The 21,459-nt window shown below is 39.1% G+C and overlaps 1 protein-coding gene across 1 annotated transcript in view; it reads right to left on the minus strand.

Moving 5' to 3' along the window:
- Window positions 1-7,453: 7,453 nt before the first annotated feature.
- Window positions 7,454-21,459, minus strand: part of NBAS (NBAS subunit of NRZ tethering complex) — a 368,998-nt gene continuing 354,992 nt past the window's right edge. Inside the window, exons 44-45 of the mRNA XM_050951646.1 lie at window positions 10,141-10,162; window positions 7,454-8,334 (exon numbers count right to left, since the gene is read on the minus strand). Of these exons, the coding sequence (XP_050807603.1) occupies window positions 8,059-8,334; window positions 10,141-10,162 (298 nt within the window). The 3' untranslated portion in view covers window positions 7,454-8,058. The remainder of the gene's footprint in view (window positions 8,335-10,140; window positions 10,163-21,459) is intronic.

Genomic DNA, 21,459 nt, shown 5'->3' on the forward strand with positions numbered 1-21,459 from the left:
AATTCCTTCCCAATCTACCACGACATAATGGAGTACTAGAGAAATTGATCACAACTCTGTAAGAAGAAGTGGAAATAATATTGGAGGCAGGGGTGATTGAGCCATCTACAAGTGAATGGGCAAGTGAATGGTTCCAAAAAGAGACAGGTCACAATACAGTTGTGTGCGGATTTTAGAAAATTTCACATGGTATTGAAATTCGACTTTTACCCAATGCTGCATATAGTTAATTGAATAGATTGGGAAAGCAGAATTTATCTGAACCCTGGATTTGAGAAAGGGTGATTGTACACTGCATTTAACCCCCTTGCGGACCTGTATCAATTCACCGTCCTTCCATATGGACTACCTGGGGCTCCCTCCAGCCACATTTCAGCAACTGTGACCATTCTTTTAAAGGAATGTGAGATACACACCTCCGCATATTTGGATGATGTAATTATCTGTAGTATCACTTAAAGGGAGCATCTAGAACATGTAGAAGAAGTGCTCTAACAGATGAAGAAACTGGATTAACAGGAATCTCTGGCAAATCTGAATGGTCCCAGAAAGAGGTCAAATATCTGGGTAATTTATTAGGGTGAGGGCAGATTACTCGAGTGTCCACCCGCAAGAACCAATATGCATGTAAGATCCTTTTTAGGGATCATAGGAGGGTATAGGTGGTTTATTCCTCACTTTTCCACATTTGCTGCACACCTTACCGAGCTAACCAAACAGAACAAAGTAAGGTGACTTGGACAAATGAATCTGAACAGGCCTTCCAGGCACTGAAGAAAACCATCAGTGAACAACCAGTACTTCAGAACCCTGATTTTTCTGCTGAATTTGTAGTCTAAGTTGATGCTTTAGGAGTCAGCCTAAAAACGGTTTTATTGCAAGAAAAAGAAGGGATACAACATCCAGTGCTGCATGTGAGTGCAAAGTTGTGCTACAAGAGACTAAATGTGCCTACTGTAGGAAAGGAATGATGGGTCATAAAATGGCAGGAGAGTCTGAAATACTATCTGTATAGAAGATCCTTTGTTCCTGAAATCAACCAAGAAGATCTACAATGGCTGCAGAGTATGAAAGATCATCATAATAATTCCAGTAGAAGTAGGTGGCACCAAGCACTGCAGCCATCTGACTTCACCATTTGACAAAATAAAAGGCATACCAATTTAGCGTCAGACTACTTAACTTAGTTGACCCCTAAACCTAACCCTAAAGGAGATGGGGGAGAAAATGTGGAGGGAAGAAAAAAACCCAGGCAGCTGTCTCCAATTAGGCAGTCCTCTCAAAGGCTGCTGGAAGCTGGAATGGCCTGGACCTTCCTAAGCCAGACCCAGCTCATTCCAGGGGCAAGAGGAGGAAGAGGTAGTACCCAAGAAGGTTGCGAGGACAGAGGAGGCAAGAAGAGAGGAAAACTCCCTGGGGAAAAGGTCATCCTGGCTCATCAGGCAATAGTTTGGTGTCATCTAACTTCATGAGGGCCGGGTTTGAGACACATCCCTCTTGTGAGGATCTCCCATTGGCTAGCTTAGGTGGCTCCTTGTCTACCAAACCGGAGTTTGTGGATCCCATTTTTAGGTGATTTCTCTCTCCTCATGCATTGTATAGGGATCCTAGGTGCTTAACCCAGCTTTGTGGATCCTATTGCTGTTTCAGTGATTTTCTAGATACCTACAAGTTAGGTGTTACAATAGTCCAGGCCTCAATGTCATTTTAAATCTGGTCTTATTAAAGACAATGGTAAAATTCCCACTAAAATTCCATCTTCCAAGTTTTCAGATTGAAGCAAAGTTATCTAATTCTTAGCCCTGAAGCACTTGCTAATACATTCTGTAGTTTACACTAAAAACACAACTTCAATACTGCAATGTGAACACTGAACATACTAACAATCCCATTTATTTCAATTGGTGTGGGCCCAAATAGGCCTCATCCTGATCTCTAATAATCACAGATTGGCTTAAGACTGAAGCACAAGAGTTAATACTCCTTCCAAAATTTTTGTTGTCATTAATTATAACAATGCTGGATGTTCCTTATATCCATATTAATATCCACTCTCTTAATGTCAAGTTCTTGATTTCAATTAATATCCACTCTCTTAATGTTAAGTTCTTGACTTCAATGACTTCCTGTGTCAATGTGTTCCATCGTTCAACTACATATTGTGTGAAAAAGTATTTCCTCTTATCAATTTTACCTTTTAATTTAATTGAATGTCCCCTTGTTTTTGTATTATTATATAGGGAGAACAAAAGCTCTGACTCTACCTTCTCTAGACTTAATTTTTCTAAATACGTTTGTTATGTCTTATTTGTCTCCTTTCTAAGCTAAACAATCCCAGTCTTTTCAATCTCTCTTCATGAGAGTTTTCCAGGCTTTGATCAATCTCATCACTCTCCTATGAACCTTCTCTAGTTCTGAAATATTCTTTTTGAGATGGAGTGACTACTGTTATTCCAGGTGAGGTCACACCATTGATTTATATAAAGTTACTATATTTTCAATATTATTCTCCAGCTATTTCTTTGTTTATCCTAATATCTTGCTTTTTGGACTGCAGCTGCACATTGTGTAAGTCTCCACTGAGCGCTCTACAATGATGCCCAGGTCCCATTCTGAGGCTGCTACATTTAATTTAGAAACTTATCAGATGTACAATAGCTTGATTTTTCCCCCTCCAATATGCATTACTTTTGTATTTGTCAACATTTAATTAAATTTCAATTGCCATTGTGCTGCCCATTCATCTACTTTGTTTACTTCTCTCTGAAGTTCCTCTGTCCTCTCTGGTTGTGACTAACCTAAATAACTTTGTAGCAAAATTTGCAGATGATATCTTGCTATGTATCCCTCCACTTTCCAGATAATTAATATATTAAATAACACAGGATCTGATACAGAACCTGTGTTAAACTTTTGCCATCGTGAAAATTGACCATTGAATCCTAATCTGGTTTCTGTTTCCTAGCCAGTTTTTGATCCAAGGCAATACTTTGCCTCTTATTTCTTGTCAAAGGCCTTCTCTATTAGTATATTGACATTATATCTCTATTAGTATATTAAACAATTCTAAGACACTACTGAGACTCAGTTTTCCTTTGCTAAATTCATGTTGGTTAGACCAGATGAAGTTTAGTATTTTATACATCTTATTTCATGATTATTCAGTTAACAATATGTTTTCTGAAATGGTAAATACAATTCTAGAAAGTCTTAAGAACACTAATACTATGATCCCTTTATTATTGTTAGCCATCCTCCTGTGAATGATATTTTCTATTAGACGTATTAAAGATATGTACCAATGACCATTTTGGCTGTTTTGCCTCTATTCTTCATCATGGTATGCAGTGTTGTTATAGCTGAGTCAGCCCCAAGATATTAGAGAGGCAAGGTGGGTGAAGTAATATCTTTCATTGGACCAACTTCTGTTGGTGAGAGAGACAAGCTTTTGAATGAGCAAAATTTTGATTTAAATAATTGATTTTAATCTTGTTTCCATTTGTACTTTTGATATTTTCTAAAAAAAGATTGATTCTCATTGATTGGTAACTACTAAAATATGCTGATTTGCAATTAAATATAGCCCTTTATAGTAAAGTTGGTGCTTCTTTTTGCTAACCAGGAGGATATAATGTATGTATACACATATAAGTAATTATATAGCTTTACTTATACTTATTCATACTCTTATTTTTTTACCATATTTATGATGTTAGAAAATGGCGAATGATACATTTCTTACTTACTAGATGATGACTTTTTTATCTGTGATTTGTGTCAAGCTCTACTTGGGTGGAAATTTGAATGTAATTAACCACGCACAAAAACATTTTAAAAATTGGTTAAATAAAATGAATTGCTGGATATATAAGTGTATAAAAAGTTGATCAAAACGTTCTGCATTTTAAAATGATTAAACGATGTATCATATGTAATTAGTGAATTGAACTAATTATTTATGGTCACCACTGCCCTTCAATATTTTAGAATAGTGGATCTCATCCAATTTTTAATTCATAGATTGGAAAGGAAAAACAAGCTTTCCTGCATTTTCAACTCTCAGTTAGTCTCTTTAACTTTGAACTCATTGAACTGAACTAGTTGAATAAACTGAAATGAAGAAAATATTCTCTCTGCACCTGCAAAAGAGGTTACCACTGTCAAAAACTCATTTAACACTTCAACAAACTCTAGTTCTACATTTTTAGCCAGTGACTTCCTCCAGTTCAGTGGTTTTACTTTCTTCAAAATGTCAACAGCAAACACGTACTGCTTAATATTATTTTTAATTTAATGTACATGATTTTAATAGATTATAGTAGGTTTGGGCTTTAACATAGATTGTCATAGTTTCATATGTAATTTTAATAGGTTTATTTTTTAAAAAACCCAGTATTTAATTTAAATTAAATAAAAACAAACTTTTTAAAATCATTCATTCATTTTATCCACTCTGTCCAGGAGCAAAAAATGCTGACCTTGACTCCAATAGACAGGACATACCTTCTGTAAGCCAGCCTTGTGAAATTCTTCTCTTCACCACACAATTGCTGGATAGCTTCAGGGATGTGCCTGTTCCTCATCCTGGGTAACATGAGCTTAATCCAGGTGACCTATTAATGATGGTTCATACGAAGACTCTCCTGACTTTATCAGAGTTACTCTTGATTTCAAACCAATAGAAATGACAAACGAATCAGGCCAAGTGTTTTGGTCTTGACAACTTTAACTACCAAATACTACCCTGTTCACTACTACAGACAGCTAATAAACTATGAGCTTGCTAACATTTTCAACCCATATAGCCTTAGGAATTAGGCTCCAGACCTCAGCCATAGACAATACCTGGAAAAGCTTGATTATCAAAGCTGCTGAGCACCTGCAGCTGCCATGATCATTATTAGGAGCTAGGGTGCTCAGCACCTTTGAAAAATCAGCCCATTTCTATTTAGGTGATTGAATATGAATGTAAGAGGCTAAATTCTGTCCTGTTTCTTTATAAGGAAATGAATAAACTACTAAATGAGTTACCTTCAAAGGACGGATCCAGCTCATGCTGTATTCATTGAAAGTAATATTATGAACAGTTTCCAATTGTAATTCAATTACATTGACAAAATCCAAGTAGGCATAAGTGTCAATTCAGCTCTTCAGTACCTTTTCTTTGTCTTAAAAGTAACAGATGATGAGAGGGTCTTATGGGCCAACTCTCATTGTTATCTCATTTCTTAACATGTTTTAATAACAATTGTTAGAACTCCAAATCTGAACTCAATCTCATGGAAGAAATTCACAAACACACATTTTGATACATGTATACTCAGAATGTGCCTTCTCTTTTCAGGAACAGATGCCTGGAAGCTACATTGCTGCAGGCTGGAGAGACATCTACAACCATGTAATGCCTCTAATGTCATTGCTGTATGACAGCCAATTGACTGACCATGTCCAAATGGCAGGACAGATAAGGTCACAAACACAATTCACTGAGAGTCAAGAGGGGGAAATACAGCCCCAAAAGACAAGCAGCTACTATGAATTATCTTTCTTAAACAAGGACCACTTACACTGCTTCACAGCCTACTCTGCATTAGGAACATTATGATAGTTCATTGCATATTGGTCCTAGTGAGAAATTACATCCAGCTGTCCAATATAACCCATCACTGTCTCTTTTAGAAAATGTTTAAATAAAGTTAAGTATCTGTTTAATCATCTCCAAGTTCCTGTTTGCATAAGCTGTTTATTGATGAGGGTGGGGGCAACAGAACTCTTCTATTTCATCCAGAAAGAACTGGTTGATAATGTCATTTGGAAAGTGTTACTGGAGAACAGTTAAGACTAAGCATGTGATTTTGGATGGAGATGTTGAAAATTGTTTAATCTCTGCAAGTTTTTGGGCTAGAACCACACAGGAACCATACCAACTGGATATCAACCATTGTTATCTACCCTGCGTTAGGTTTGGTGTGATGTAATGCCAGGATGTCAGTGGCTCTCTAAACTGCTAACACGGCTGGGTTTTATCTACTGCACTGGCGCTGAAGTGACACATAAACACGTGGACTCCCTGGAAACATGATCCTGAGTTAACAGGCTGAGAAATGTGATGTGCATTGTTATGCTATGCTGTAGGTGCTATTTCAATACTTTATAAGACAACCTGTGTGTCTGGCTAATAGCATTGTTCAGTGTTCCAATGCATTTATATATTTCCATTTATCTTTGGGTTTGTAATTTTTGCCAATGAGCTTTGATTTTATTTAAGATATAGTATTTGGAACCTGAGGCAAAGATTAATTTGGGGAACTTAAATGAAAAAGACCTCAATTCTAATCCTTGAGATTGATGAATGAAAATGATGGTCATGAATGAAGGAAGCTGGAAGTCCCTTCCTCAAACATTGTTGAAAAGGTGTGAACCAAAAAGGACCAAATCACCTGAAGGATTCAATACTTCGTTACAGTCTTCTTAAAGAATTCCAAGCAACTTTTTTTAGGACAAAGTGTAAGTAAAATAAAATAATATATTGATTTAAAGACACAGATGATACTTAAAGGAAATTAACCCAACAATGGTTGTCTGGTAATACTAAAGGAGGACAGACATTTGTTATGGATTTAATCAGGTCGCAACACTATTATTAGATGTCTGGGACTACCCGGCAGATAAAAGCGCAGTGCAGGTAACCCCATGTTTAGTCCGCAATTACCCAGGGGACTTTTGCCAGTTCCCTCCTTTTTTCCCCATCCAAGTCCCTCCAGCAAATCCATTGCCAGGACCTTACCTTAACTTAAACACGGCCCCTCCCCCATCCGGATTAAGGTGGGCTATAATAATGGGGGTTGGCTCCCTGCCACACCAATCATAGGAGTCCTCCACTGCCCCCCGTTTGTTCCTTTATCACACACCTCTTTTTAAGTTCTTTTCCAAGCCATTTATCTGGTTGTATACCTTTCCTGTGGAGTACCTGCACTGGACATCCGCCTTACACGTAAATAAAGATTAGAAACTATTGTCTCAACATCCATTTTTGTAGAATGAAACAAATGTTATTTTTTTTCTCATGTTCTCACAAAATTCCTTTGAAAACTGATCTCAGTATAGGACTAGGCAAGAGTGAAACTGAGAAGGTAATTTTAACACAAAGCCATAATCATATAAACACATATGAACACCAAATGCTTCTGGCAAAACAGGCTACATAGAATAAATCCATGTGCATCATTTCCCCTACTGAACAAAACTGAAAAGGATCTGCTATTCATGTCCATAGCAAGTAGGAGAAGATATCGGGAGGGAAAGACAAAATGGTGAACAAAATCTTCTGGAGATCTGAGCCAAGTTTTCTGAAATTGGATGGAGAGTAAAAAAGACCAAACTATAGTAAGCATGAAAAAAAGTATCAGCTTTCTTCCCCCCCCGAAGAATACTCAGTTCAGTCAAAAGGAGAAGGGAAAAAAGAAAAGGTTTAATAAATGAAATGTATTTTGCTTGTTGCAAATAAAACTATTGTAATAATATGTCCAAAACAACATTGAAAAATTTCCAATTTTAAGATTTCAGAACTTCTCATTGGTTATTTCTCTTCATGGTGATGATACATTGTTCTAAACACCTTTATTGATAACTATTGTTTTACATTGTGACCAGGGTGTAAATGACTTACAAGAATTGTGTGACACATTGTATAACCCTGCAGCATTACAAGTTACTTTCCTAGTTTATAATTTGCATATTACAGTGGTTGTATTTCAAATGTTTTTGCCAATTTCAAAGTTTTTTTTACCAGTTTGAGAGATTTACTATATCTATATTGAGAGAGATACTTTTAGAACTTGTAAAAAGTTTCAAAATAACTGAAAGTATGTAAATGTATGTATACTGTTAGCATTTTCCACAAATCATGAGTAGCGATGATCAACTCTACATATATAATTTCATTAGAAGAAAGTTTATCTCTCATGTAGAAGATCTCCATCTGAAAAGCAGGCAATTGAAACAAACACATTATTGAGGCAGCTGTTTTGTCAAAAGAATTTCAGTTTGTTTTGCCACTCAGATCCAATGCTGAATAGCACTGAGGGCAGTACTGTAGGTTCTGAGGGCAGGATGAGTCCCTTTGTAACACATCATAAGAGACCCTGCCTCTGCACTGAAGCCTGCTTCCTGCAGTTCTTTTGCTATTTCCTCTATATCCCAACGTCCCTCTTCCTGGTTGGCCAGTAAGTGGTTGATAAGGTGAGGATAGAACATAGTGGATATGCACTTTACCACTAATTTCGCATTCAGGAGCAAGGAAAGAATTTCAGAATCACAGCTGGAATCATCAATCTGCAAAGAAAGAAAAATACACAAAAATGAAGACTGAGTTATTGGTTACATCCATAGATTTTTTTTTTAAGGCCACAAGGGACCATGACCATTATAATCATCAACTATGACCTCCTCCAATATGCTTTTTACTTGGGAAGCAGCAATGGTAGGATGTTTTGCATAGCTTAATAGCAATAGTGATATATACTTTACACGTCCAGGAAAACCTTTAACAGTCATCATTTATTTTATTAATAAAACCTCACATTTCAAACTAAGGAACAAAGAAACTAAATAGAAGATAGTACAGAGTTTGGAATAGATTCCCAGTATCTTCTCTATATACTAGAAAACTCCCTTTCTATCTTTACGTTAATAGAAGGATTGTCAAGGTTCCTTCCCCACTCTGAACTTTAGGGTACAGATGTGGGGGACCTGCATGAGACGCTCTAAGGTCAATTACCAGCTTAGATCTGGTCCGGCTGCCACCGCTCGCAAGCACTACCTTCCTTCCCTGGGTAGCCTTGAGAGACTTGACCAATTTTCTGGTGAACATAGATCCAAACCCTTCGGATCTTAAAACAAGGAGAAATTAACCATCTCCCTTCCTTTCTCCCACCAACTCCTGGTGGATCCAGATCTAATCCCCCTGGATCTAAAACCAAGGAAAAATCAATCAGGTATTAAGAAAAAGGCTTTTAATTAAAGAAAAGAAAAGGTGAAAGAAAAGCATATCACCTACTCTCACAGACAACAGATTCAAACACAAAGGATGTTCCCTTGAGCAAAAACTTAGTTACACAAAAAAAACCCTAAATACCCAATTTGACTATTCCTCTAATTGCACAAGACAGGTTACAAAGAAATAAACATAAACCTATTTATTTCCTTCACTAATACTCACTACTTAATAAGAGGCTGAATTCTGGAGCTTTCCCACTCTGGTCAAAGTGAAACTGACCCAAACAAAGGGAACTTCCCTCCTCCCTTTTGAACCGTCTTGTCCCCCCATTGGTTCCTCTGGTCAGGTGTCAGCTAGGCTAAGCCTACGTTCACACTACAGCTTTAAATCGATATTAGTAAAATCGATTTTATAAAACAGGTTTTATAAAATCGATTTTACGCGTCCACACTAGGGCACATTACTTCGATGGTGTGCGTCCATGGTCCCAGGGTACCATCGATTTCCGGAGCGGTGCACTCTGGGTAGCTCAGTAAAAGAATAGGACCAATAACTTCAATTTCCGTCCACACTAACCCTAAATCGATTTAGTAATATCGATTTTAGGGTTACTCCTTTCGTTTAGCTGGAGTACAGAAATCGATTTTAAGACCCCTTAAAATTGATTTTAAGTGCCTTGTAGTGTGGACGGTTACAGCGTTAAATCGATTTAACGCTGTTTAAATCGATTTAACGCTGTAGTGTGGACCTGGCCTGAGTGAACTTCTTAACCCTTTACAGGTAAAAGAAGCATTAACTCTTAACTATCTGTTTATGACAAGGATTAAGAGATTCATATGGGAGATCATAAGGTAAACTATATTTTCTGACACATTGAATTGTGTGCACTATACAGGCAAGTGTCTGAACAGAGATCAGGACCAGAACTCATAACCAGGCTCAGATTTTCGAAGCCCAAAGCCCCCAGCAGCTCCCATTGTGGCATACAATGGGTACGGAGTTCTTTTGAAAATTGAATCTATATCTGTATGGACAATGCTACAGGATTAAGTTTTTAAATTCAATTTTAGTGAATTTAATAGATAAATCAGATTTAAGTTCCTAGAAAGACAAGACTGCTTTAATGACATAAAGCGTCTTACGTCTCCAATGTCCAGAAAAAAACTAATAAGCAACAGAAAAGAACATTGTAAGAAATATGTAGAAACCGCCTTTATTTCAATGCACTCCATCAGATAAAATCTGAACATACCAATTAAACTGTTTAATAAATAATGAGTGATTTCCTGACCAGACAGTTTTTTTTAATTTAAATTCCATCTGCCTTCTACTCAACATTGGTCCCTTTTTCCAGAATAACTGCCCACTACATTTTGATGGCTGGTAGAGCAGACAGTGTTAATAGCACTCATATTGTTGTTTGAAGTGATTTGATACAGCAACACAGCTCTCCCACTTCTAGGCATATGTAGCTGAATCTATGACATCTCAATGGTTGAGTGGACATCTTGGAGACATTAGACAACTTATTCCTAGGCAATTTTTTACTCAACCAGAATCATAAATTATTTCACTCTGATTTTTCAGGACACCATCCAACATTTTCTTGCCTATCATTTCTGATTGTCTTTTTTGTCTACAGCTAAAGCAGCTCAGGACTTAGCTTCTCAGTATTTTTGTTAAACTGTTAGGTTGAATTTCCCCTCCCCACCCAAGCACCAGGATGGACATTTCTTGGTTAGATCCCAATTTCCTATTTCATCATTTCACCTCCATTTCTCAGACAATAGGGGGAATTACCAGCTCTGTGCCTTTGTCTGGGAGATTAAATATGCCTCGGGTACAGTGAGCCAGCAAACCGAACTTAGTGGCTAAGGACAGGTCTATACTACCACTTATGTCAATCTAACTTGCATTGCTCATGGGTGTGAAAAAGACACCCTCCTGAGCGATGCAAGTTACAGTGACTTACGTCCTGTCCACATTGGTGCTATGTCAGCGGGAGACGCTCTCCCACCAACACTGCTTCCGACTCTCATGGAGGTGCAGTAATTATGCTGATGGGAGAGCATTCTCCTATCTGCATAGAGCAGTGGTGCTAAAACTTTCTACTTCGGGCTCCCCCTTACCCCTCTCCATGCCCCCGCCCCCGGAGCTGGGAGTGGGACTGGGGCTCTGGAAGGAGGAGGGGGGGACATGGACAGGCTGGTAGCCCCGCCCAGGCCCCAGCTGCTCTCACTCAAACATTCCTCCCTGCCAGTTTGGGGACCTCTGGCATACAGCATCTTCACCAAATGCGCAAAAGTGGTGTAGCTGCAAGTAGCGCTTTTAGTGTAGACGTACTCTTAAGACATCACTGTTTCTCACACCACAGTGGCTACATTGAGATGTTCACTCCATATTCAGAGGAACATGAAGAATTCAAAAGAAGCCTATGCTGGATCCTGCTGCTCTTGAAGTCAGTGGGACAGCTGCCATTGACTTCAACAAGGATGAGACTGAGCCCTAACTGAAGAAACCACACAAGTTATTTTAGAATCAAGAACTTTATTATCTTTAGATCCTCTCACCCTTATGAATGTAAGCATCTCTCTTGTGTTAAAGAGATGATGGGAGAAGTCAGCATGATGCTTTATCTTTATGAATGAAAAATGTGCAAGAATAATTTGTTGCTCCTTTTTTAAAGGTAGAACCCAACCTCTCTTTCTTTTTTTAAAACATCGGAAGAGAGACAAAGTCTGGAAGCATGTCAGCATGCCAAGAATGTTCATTTGATGAACCATACTCCTTAGATAATAGGCTCCAAGTACAACTATCTTCCTTCTTTTAATTTGCCTTAAAAACTACCCTCTATTATTACTGGCTTATTAATTAACTTCCCTCCCTTAGGGACTTCAGACACTCTTGTAGGGGAAATGCTGGATTTTTCAAGGTAAAATGAAAGACAGAACAAAGATTTCTAACCAGCAGAGGAGCAAAGATCTGGAACAGCTTTCCAAGGCGAGCAGGGGAGCAAAACCCCCAACTTCTTTTTAAGACTGAACTTGATAAATTTATTGAGGGGATTGTATGATGAGATCACAAACAATGGAATATGGCCCATCTGTGACTACCATTAGCTAGTATATCCAAGGGGCAAAGATAGGACACTAGAGGGGAGGGCTCTGAATTACAACAAACAATTTCTTTCCAGGTATCTGGCTGGCACGTCTTTCCCACATGCTCAGGATCTAATTTACCACATATCTGGTTGGGAAGAAATTTCCCCTCAAGTCAGACTGGCAGAGACCCTGGTGGTTTTCCTGTTCAGCATGGGTCACTCGTTAGTTTGAACTAGAGATGTCAATTTATTGCAGTTAACACCTATGATTAACTGAAAACAAAATTAACACATTTATTTTTTTAATGGTGTTAATCTCATATCTTTGGGCAGGGATGGAGACAGGCATCGGCTGTGGAGGGACCTCACAGTGTCCAGTCAGGTGCAGTAACCCAATCCCCTTCTGGAGGGTGGGAAAAGAAGAGGAGAGGAGAAAGAGAAAGTGGTTCCTATCCCAGCTCTGGCTGAGAAGTAGAGATCCTGACCTGCCGTGCCCTAATGCCCCCGGCCTGCCCCTTGCTCCTAGGACTGCACCCCCACATTCTGTGCCCCATTGCCCCCTGCTGGCCTCTTGCTCCAGGAACCGACTCCCCCCTGCCTCCTCACGCACCATTTCCAAATGCTCCCCCCAGCAGGCCCCTCATCCAACCCCCACCTCCCCACCATGCCCCCAGCTGGCCTCTTATTCTGAGGACCGACCTCCCTCACACCGTGCCCCATTGTGCCTGGCCGGCCCTTTGCTATGGGGACTGACACTCCTCACCCCGCGCTGTGCCCCCTTGTCCCCAGTCGGCATCTTACTCCGAGGACCAACACCTCTGGCCAGCCCCTTGCTCTGGGGGGTACCCCATAGAGAACAGGTGCAGGGCAAGCTCAGCCTCTCGCCACCAACCTCTCCTCCCCGCCACATGCCAAATTCCTGAGGTAAAATCCATATCTTTCCGTACAAACAAGGGTTTGCCCAGCTAAAGGGAGCCCACCTGGCTCAGTAAAAGGAGGCAAGCCCCAGTACCAGTAACCACCATTTCAGAAGCAGCAGCAAGGCATCTCTCCCCCCTCCTCCTGCACAAGTCATTGCTTGCTCCCAACCCCTGCCTCCCCAAACACTGAATGCAGATTTCTAAGATGAAACTTTCTTCCTCTTTGGATAGGAGGTGAGCCTGGTGAGCTCAGAAACACAATCAAAGAGGAGCAGCACCAAGAATTCACCTTTCTCCTGCACAACTCACACCCCTCCCATCTCCAGAATACTGATTTTCTGAGATAAAACAATCTTAACCCCTTCAATATGCTGAGACTCTCAAAGGAGAAGTAGTACTAGAACTAAGTGCACTGGTAGACTCTAAAGTTTAATTTTGTTTTATTTTTGAGTGTAGTTATGTAAAAAAATAATAATTCCACATTTATAAGTTCAAGTTTCATGATAAAAGAGATTGCACTACAGTACTTGTATGAGTTGAACTGAACTACTATTCATTTTATTTTTTTTACAGTGCAAATATTTGTAATAAAAATTATATAAAGTGAGCATTGTACACTTTGTATTGTGTTGTAATTTAAATCAATATATTTGAAAGTGTAGAAAACAAAAATATTTAAATAAATAGTATTCTATTATTAACAGTGCGATTAAAACAGCAATTAATCACAATTAATTTTTTTAATGGCTTGACAGCACTAGTTTAAACTAAAATGGTGCATTCTCTGTAGCTTGAAGTCTTTGTCAAGATAGGGGACTTCAGAGGTTATGGGTCTACTACAGGAGTGTGTGGGCAAGGTTCTGTGACCTACAACATGCAAGAGGTCAGACTAGATCATCATGATGGTCCCTTCTGGCTTTCAAGTCTATGTCGTACAACTCCCCGAACCTGCATTTCCCTTTTATTTCATTTACATACAAGTTGTACTTCTCACTGACAGTCTTCTTCACACTGACATCTTTAAAATACATTTCTTGATTAAGAATTTTTTAAAAATCCTTGGCACATTATCAATCCGTTGCATGAAATTACCTCCAGGGATGCAAAGCTAATTATTTCAATGTACAGTAGTTCTTGCCTTACTCTCTGGAGGAACAATTCTAAGAACACTAAAAAATCAGATGGAGTTACCGTCATGGGTTATACCTGGATTTTAGTTTTGTGCTGTGTGGCTCAGAACACGTTAGCTTGTGGATGTGGTAAAGTGACTAGTTTTCAGGTTTTAAAGACATTTTGGCTGGTAGTACACAGGTACATTACAGATATGTAAAGCATGAATTATTATTTACAATGTGTAAAATCATAGCGTATAGTAGCCCTAGTCATGGACCAGGACTCCATTGTGCTAGGCACTGTACAAACACAAAACAAAAAGACTGTCCCTGCCTCAAAAAGCTTACAATTTAAATACGAGACAAATACTCCATATGTAATACACACAGACACCTCAGATACATTTATATTGTCAACATTTTATGGAACACAAATACACATGAAAAATACCCACAAAACTCACAGCAATCACATAGTCTTGTAAACACCATAAAGGCAACTGCTAAAATACACCTACCACCCCACACTGGAACTCATACGAACTATCATCTAACAACTATAACCCGTACTTGATGGGGACTCCATCCTGAAATAAATTTTCCTGAACCCCCTCTTCTGGCCTTCAAACAACCCCCCAGCCTCTCCAAGTTAATCATCAGAAGCAAGTTCCCCATAGACCAGGAAACACCAACTCAAAGTGACGCCAGACCCTGCCAGAACAACAGATGATATCTCCACTGCTACATGATAAATACCACCCCAGCCCAAACAAACCTTACAACAGAGATAGGCAACCTTTCAGAAGTGGTAAGCCGAATCTTCATTTATTCACTCTAATTTAAGGTTTCGTGTGCCAGTAATACATTGAAACATTTTCAGAAGGTCTCTTTCTATAAGTCTATAATATATAACTAAACTATTGTTGTATGTAAAGTAAATAAGGCTTTTAAAATGTTTAAGAAGCTTCATTTAAAATTAAATTAAAATGCAGAGCTCCCCAGACCGCTAGCCAGGACCCAGGCAGTGTGAGTGCACTGAAAATCAGCTTGCATGCTGCCTTCGGCACCCGTGCCATAGGTTGCCTACCCCTGCCTTACAAGATCCCTGGATTCTGCACATAACTATCACAACATGTGATGTACCTTATCCAGTGCACTGTATGTCCCAATAGCAAATATGTGGGTGAAACCAGACAATCACTACACTCTTGAATGAACTCACACAGAAAAATAGTAAGAGAGAAAAACACCATATCACCTGTGGGTGAACACTTTTCACGAAGTGATCACTCTATAGCTGACCTATCAGTCTTCACCCTCAAAGGAAACATGCACAAAACTTTCAAACGACGAGCCTGGGAGCTTAAATTCATAACTCTGCTAGACACTAAAAATCAAGGACCAAATAGACACACTGGATTTATGGCATATTATAACAGTTTATAACCCACTAACAACTCCCTCCCCACACTCCAGCTGCCCCTCCTCCCATCCTTTCCTCTCTATGACTGGAGGGGTGTTAACGGGCCACTTCACCTTGAATTATGCCTTGAAATGTGTTAACTACTTATGTTAAACTATCTGTTCCACCCTGTATTTAGCAGTGACACAGAGGGCTTATCTACGCATACTGTGCTGTAGCATGTCTGGTGACAACACTATGTCAGTGGGAGAGAGCTCTCCTGTTAGCATAAGAAAACCACCTCTATGAGAGGCAGTAGCTATGTTGGCGAGAGAAGCTCTCCTGCCGACACAGGGCTGTCCACACTGGTGCTTATGTTGGTGTGACTTTTCATGCCCCTGAGAAACATAAGTTATGTCAATTTAAGCTGTAGTGTAGACACAGCCAAAGATAGTTTCCCAGACCTGAAGAAGAGTTCTGTGTAAACTCAAAAGCTTCTCTCTCTCATCAAGAGAAGCTGGTCCAACAAAAGACATTACTTCACCTGCCTTATCTCTCTAATGTCCTGGGACCAACTGGACTACAACAACAGTGCCTTCAACTACTAAAATACACACCCATTCACCCTTTTTCTGGACAGAGATCAAGTGTAATATGTCAGGATTGACTTATTTGTGGCTGAAGCAATTGTTTTCCCAACCAAAGTTATGCCGTGTTCTTTTATTTAACATATATAAACTGATGTCGTGAGTATTTACACAGCAAAATAACAATAACTGTAAGAAAGACATAAAATGCCGGTTTAAACTTAGCAGGTCTCAGTCATCACTTTGGGAGATTGTATACAATGATAACGAGTCTTTATATAGCACTCTGTAAAGTGCTGTACAAATATTAACTAGAGCACATTTTTCCTCATGAGTATTGTGAGTAGTATTATCAGTAATATTAACCCCATTCCATAGCATGCAAAACCAAAAAGCAGTGAAACTCACTCAAGGGCATACAGTGTACAGGGCAAAGATTAGTACTTGGGAGTTCCTGGCTATTACATCTTTAGACCACCCTGTTTATTAAACCAGTCCTATATGGACGCAGGCAATATAGCACGAAACATCAAGTGGAGATACACTAAAAATTTGAGGTGAAATAATGTGTTGCTCTCTGAAAATCTATCTAGGTGCTGTCAAGGACCCAGTCCAGAACAGGGATGGATAGGAATGCCTCTCTCACCTCAGTGGCTTATGGCAGTTCCTAGCTGATGTCTATTGGACAGTGAGATGCTGAGATACATAGTGTTATCAGTGGAAAAAAATGTTACCATAAAGAGCAAGGTTTTATCCTTTTCTGTTGATTAATAACATCTAACCATGCTAGTGGCAACGTACTATCGCCGATGATGCATCAGACAGAACAGAATTGAGTTTGTTCTTCATGTAAGTATTAGTTTTGCACTGTTAGCAGAGGTTAAAAGTTGGTTTTGTCCCTGAACTGTACAGGTATGGCTCAAGGACACACAGAGATTAAATCTCTGGAGTAAGCTGGTGATATTTTTGCAGTCACTTTTCTGGCCATACACACTGTTTAAAAAGAGTCCAACAAAGAAGAAACTGATAAACCAGGTTGCAAGTCAACAGTCATTAATGAAGAAAGAGGCTAGTTACACAGCTGAAGAAGATCTCAAGGAATATGGAGCTGATTATTTTGGCACAATCACCCAGAATTAGTCAAAAACAAATAACTGTAGATTTATTTTCCAAGCTTCATTTTTTGTAAATTTTTATGTTAGAAAAGGAATAAATTGTTTTGAAATATAAGGATGTATCCCAGTACATCAAAAATGAATATATAATATGTAAGTAGGCTAAATAGCAACAATTATTTTAGACTAACTAGAAAAAAAGTTATGTTCAAGTCCCACTTTCAACTCAAGTCTGTTGGGTACAGGCAGCATTTTTTGCTGACTACATAAGCTCTAAATCTATGGCTGCTTTAACAGTATAGCTACAAACAGCCTATAGAATTATTGTATTATAAACAATCAGTCTTAACCTTTACATGCTGACATAAGAAAGAAGACAACACTGAAAGCGTTCTAAGAAATAAGCAGCTCTTAAAGAGAAGCTCTGAATCCTACTGACATTCATAAACTACTTAACTGGCTATACTAAGATAAAGTTTTTTAAATTATTCATAGGCCATATTCACTGCGAGGGGGTAGTCTAGTTATTTCTGATATGTGAAAGATGGAACTGGCGGTTTGCAAAAGGTTACACAATAATAGAGGTCTGCAGTTTCAGAAAAGCTTAAAAAAACCGGCTGTTTTATTGTCAGCAAAGGCTGTACAATCCTCAGCATCATCCTTTTAACTGTAAACATCCATAAGTCTGTCAGCATCATACAACAAATGGCTAAATAATACATCATGCCAGCAAGCAGCTGCTGTATTTTTTTCACAGCCATGTTTGTGAGCCGTGCTAGCAGTATATCAGGGAATCTGACTATTTCACTTTGCCAGATGGTATATTTCCTTTCCCTGTTTAATATAAATGGGAATTGGCCTTTTACAACACATCTGAAAACCAAGTAGAGCCAAAGCCAATTGCTTGACTACACTTGTGGTTCGTTATTAAAAATATTCAAGAAACCAAGTAGCCTAAGTTTAGGCAGGTCATTAGTCAAAGACAAAACAGTACAACAAAAAGCAATCTTGCAGCTTCAAATATATGCATTTGAGATTATCTATATTAATAGTAGCCTTTTTTACGAGGTAGTGAGCATTCTGTACATCACCCAAGCTTTAACAGACCAGTCAATACCAGCTACTTATCTTGTTTTTCTGTGCTATCCTGTACCTTTCTCTTATCTTTGTTTTTACCATCGCATTCCAGGTGTCAGTGCAGGCATCCTCTAACTGTACCAAGGCATAGTGTTTGTACCATGACAGGTTTTGTATTTGCTCTTGCCAAGAGCAAAAGTTAGCTATTGAAAAGTGTTATATAGGATATTCCTTAGCATGAGTGAAAAGCATTTTGGGAAAAGCACAATACAATTTGCAACTGCATCACTTATTATACTGTCTACAATATTAATGTAATGATTCTAATACACAGCATATAGGTTGGCTGACACAATCTTTTACTAAAATTCCACCTGAAGTAATTATGAGTGAAAAATAACTGGCAAGAGGCATGCTTTCTGGAATGCAACAAAAACACTTCCAAACACTACAAGATTTACAGAGAATAATGGTAATCTCTTCTGTATTACCTGCTTTTCAAATACTGCCTAAAATCTCTTATAAATCAACCTTTCAGTCACTGACCAAACTACTCCAGTTGAAGTGAAGTCAACAGTAAAACACTCATTGACTTCAATGTTTGAAAGAAATGAGCCTATATGAGCCTACGTCCACACTACAGCTTTAAATTGATATTAGTAAAATCGATTTTACAAAACAGGTTTTATAAAATCGATTTTACGTGTCCACACTAGGGCACATTACTTTGGTGGTGTGCGTCCATGGTCCCAGGGTACCATCGATTTCCGGAGCGGTGCACTCTGGGTAGCTCAGTAAAAGAATAGGACCAATAACTTCGATATCCGTCCACACTAACCCTAAATCGATTTAGTAATATCGATTTTAGGGTTACTCCTTTCGTTTAGCTGGAGTACAGAAATCGATTTTAAGATCCCTTAAAATCGATTTTAAGTGCCTTGTAGTGTGGACGGTTACAGCGTTAAATCGATTTAACGCTGTTTAAATCGATTTAACGCTGTAGTGTGGACCTGGCCTGAGAGGCCTAGTGCAGTGGTTCTCAAACTTTTTTTTCATAGACCACTTGAAAATTGCTGAGTGTCTTGGTGGAACACTTAATGATCTTTGCAAATGTTGTTGTATTGTTAGCTAACTACTGTAAAGTACTCTGGATAAAAACGCTATATGTAAAAAAACGTAATTAACTTTTTTTATTCTACAAATAAACCACACAACTCATATTTTAATATCAGTAGTCTTACCTTTCTAATGCAATGGAGGTGCCCTCTCTCCCCCACCGTGGCAGCCCCTGAACTGGAACAGAAAACGAGGGCGGGGGGTGTCTCTCTCTCTCCCCCACCGCAGCAGCCTCTGAGCTCGGGATGGGAAGGAGGGGGGGTCTCTCCCCCACCACAGCAGCCAGAGCTGGGGAAAGTCGCCTCTTTCTCTCGTTGCTGCAGCACTGCACATCCCAAATTCCCCCCACCTGCTCTTCTCACCCCACTGCCCCCTCCCACCTACCCTCTATTCCCTCCAAGGCCACCACCTCATCTTACATGTGCGCCTTCTCCAGGGTTCAGGCACCTAAATAGTGGAGCCATGTCTGCAGGGCTCCACTAATTAGGTGGGTGGCCCTTCATTGTGTTATGTGCAGTCGCACAAGCGGGAGGGAACTACCCATGGACCACCTGAATGGAACTCGCGGAGCACTAGTGGTCCAGGACCACACTTTGAGAACCTCTGGCCTAGTGTATAAACTTCCATTTTCTTTAGTGAATATAAATTGTAATACATTTTTATCTTAAGTGGGACTTATATTAACAGGATCTAATGCAACTCTGCCTCCTTGCCTTGTTGCTGAGAGCAAATTATGTCACAAATCACATCGAGAATGTGTGGAGACTGAGGAATCTGGCACTTTCTGCTCCCTCAATTCATCTCAAAGAAGTGGGGGTTGAAGCTGCATCCATGAAGTAATCTCCGATTAATTCCATGCTTTTTATATTTTGGAAGAATATCTGGCTTGTGGTTTAGTGACCGATATGGTCAAAGAACCACTCTTAAAAGTGGCGGGCAGGAACCTTTCCAAAGATCAGGGCTGCCCACCCTTGACCCAGACTGGACCACATTTTTGGGGTACAAGATCTGTACGTGACACTACACCCTATATTTTCATAGAAATATTGTTATAATACGATTATAGCATAACTATGACATGTTTTATTCAAGAAAAGGCATGTGAGACATCATTGGAAAGGTTATGATTTGCTGAATACGATTATCCTATTTGTATGCATGTATCATTTTTACATCTAAAATTAGGAATATTGACTATACATTTGTACTACAAAAGTATTTGTACCCGGGGAACACCCACCAGATAGAATGAATGAGTCTGGACCATTAGGGAGAACCATAGATCTTTGAAGATGCTCATCTCCCACCTTCCTGAAAAGCTTTTCTGAGATGCTACAAACAACCTCTGACTCATGGCTGCTTTGACCCTGCAGGATCATGTGATCAAGTTATCTGGTACTGGATTCCATGATAGAATACCAGTATTTTTCCACTGTGAGGGGAGAAACCACACTGGAAAACAAAGGATTCCTGCCATATGTATAACCTACTTAAGGCAGGAGAGTGACATAATCAGCATGGAACTTTAAAAAAATTCTTTGTAGACTGTCTAATTCTGACTCTTTATTGAAAATTTTGTAGATTAATAAGTAAATGCAGAGAAGCCATGGTTAGCTTTCCTTAAAAGCATGCGGAAAGTTCATTCCACGAGAACCTTATTGTATGATGTATTTTGAAATTTCCAATAGTCAGTTTTCCATAAGAACTATCAGGTCTGCTTAGTAATAAATCCTGGTTTCTGCAGGTTATAGCGACAATGGAAATTGTGAACAAATTGTTATTCTTTATTATATTTTCTGTGGCAGGCAGATTTTTGTCACATGTGGCATAGAAGTAAAAAAGGCTAGCTTTTCTAACTGCAGCTTCTCATCATGTTCCAGCACACGCCCCGGCAACTTCTATCCTGTTACAAGGAGGTATTGTGAGTACTGGATTCTACATCATTCTGTTATACTCCCACTAATAACCTGATGGACATACACAGCAACTAAATAACTATTTTCTCAAGTACATCAGTGGGTTTTGCATCTTT

Source organism: Gopherus flavomarginatus, chromosome 4 (assembly GCF_025201925.1).
Source record: "Gopherus flavomarginatus isolate rGopFla2 chromosome 4, rGopFla2.mat.asm, whole genome shotgun sequence".
NCBI lineage: Eukaryota > Metazoa > Chordata > Testudines > Testudinidae > Gopherus > Gopherus flavomarginatus.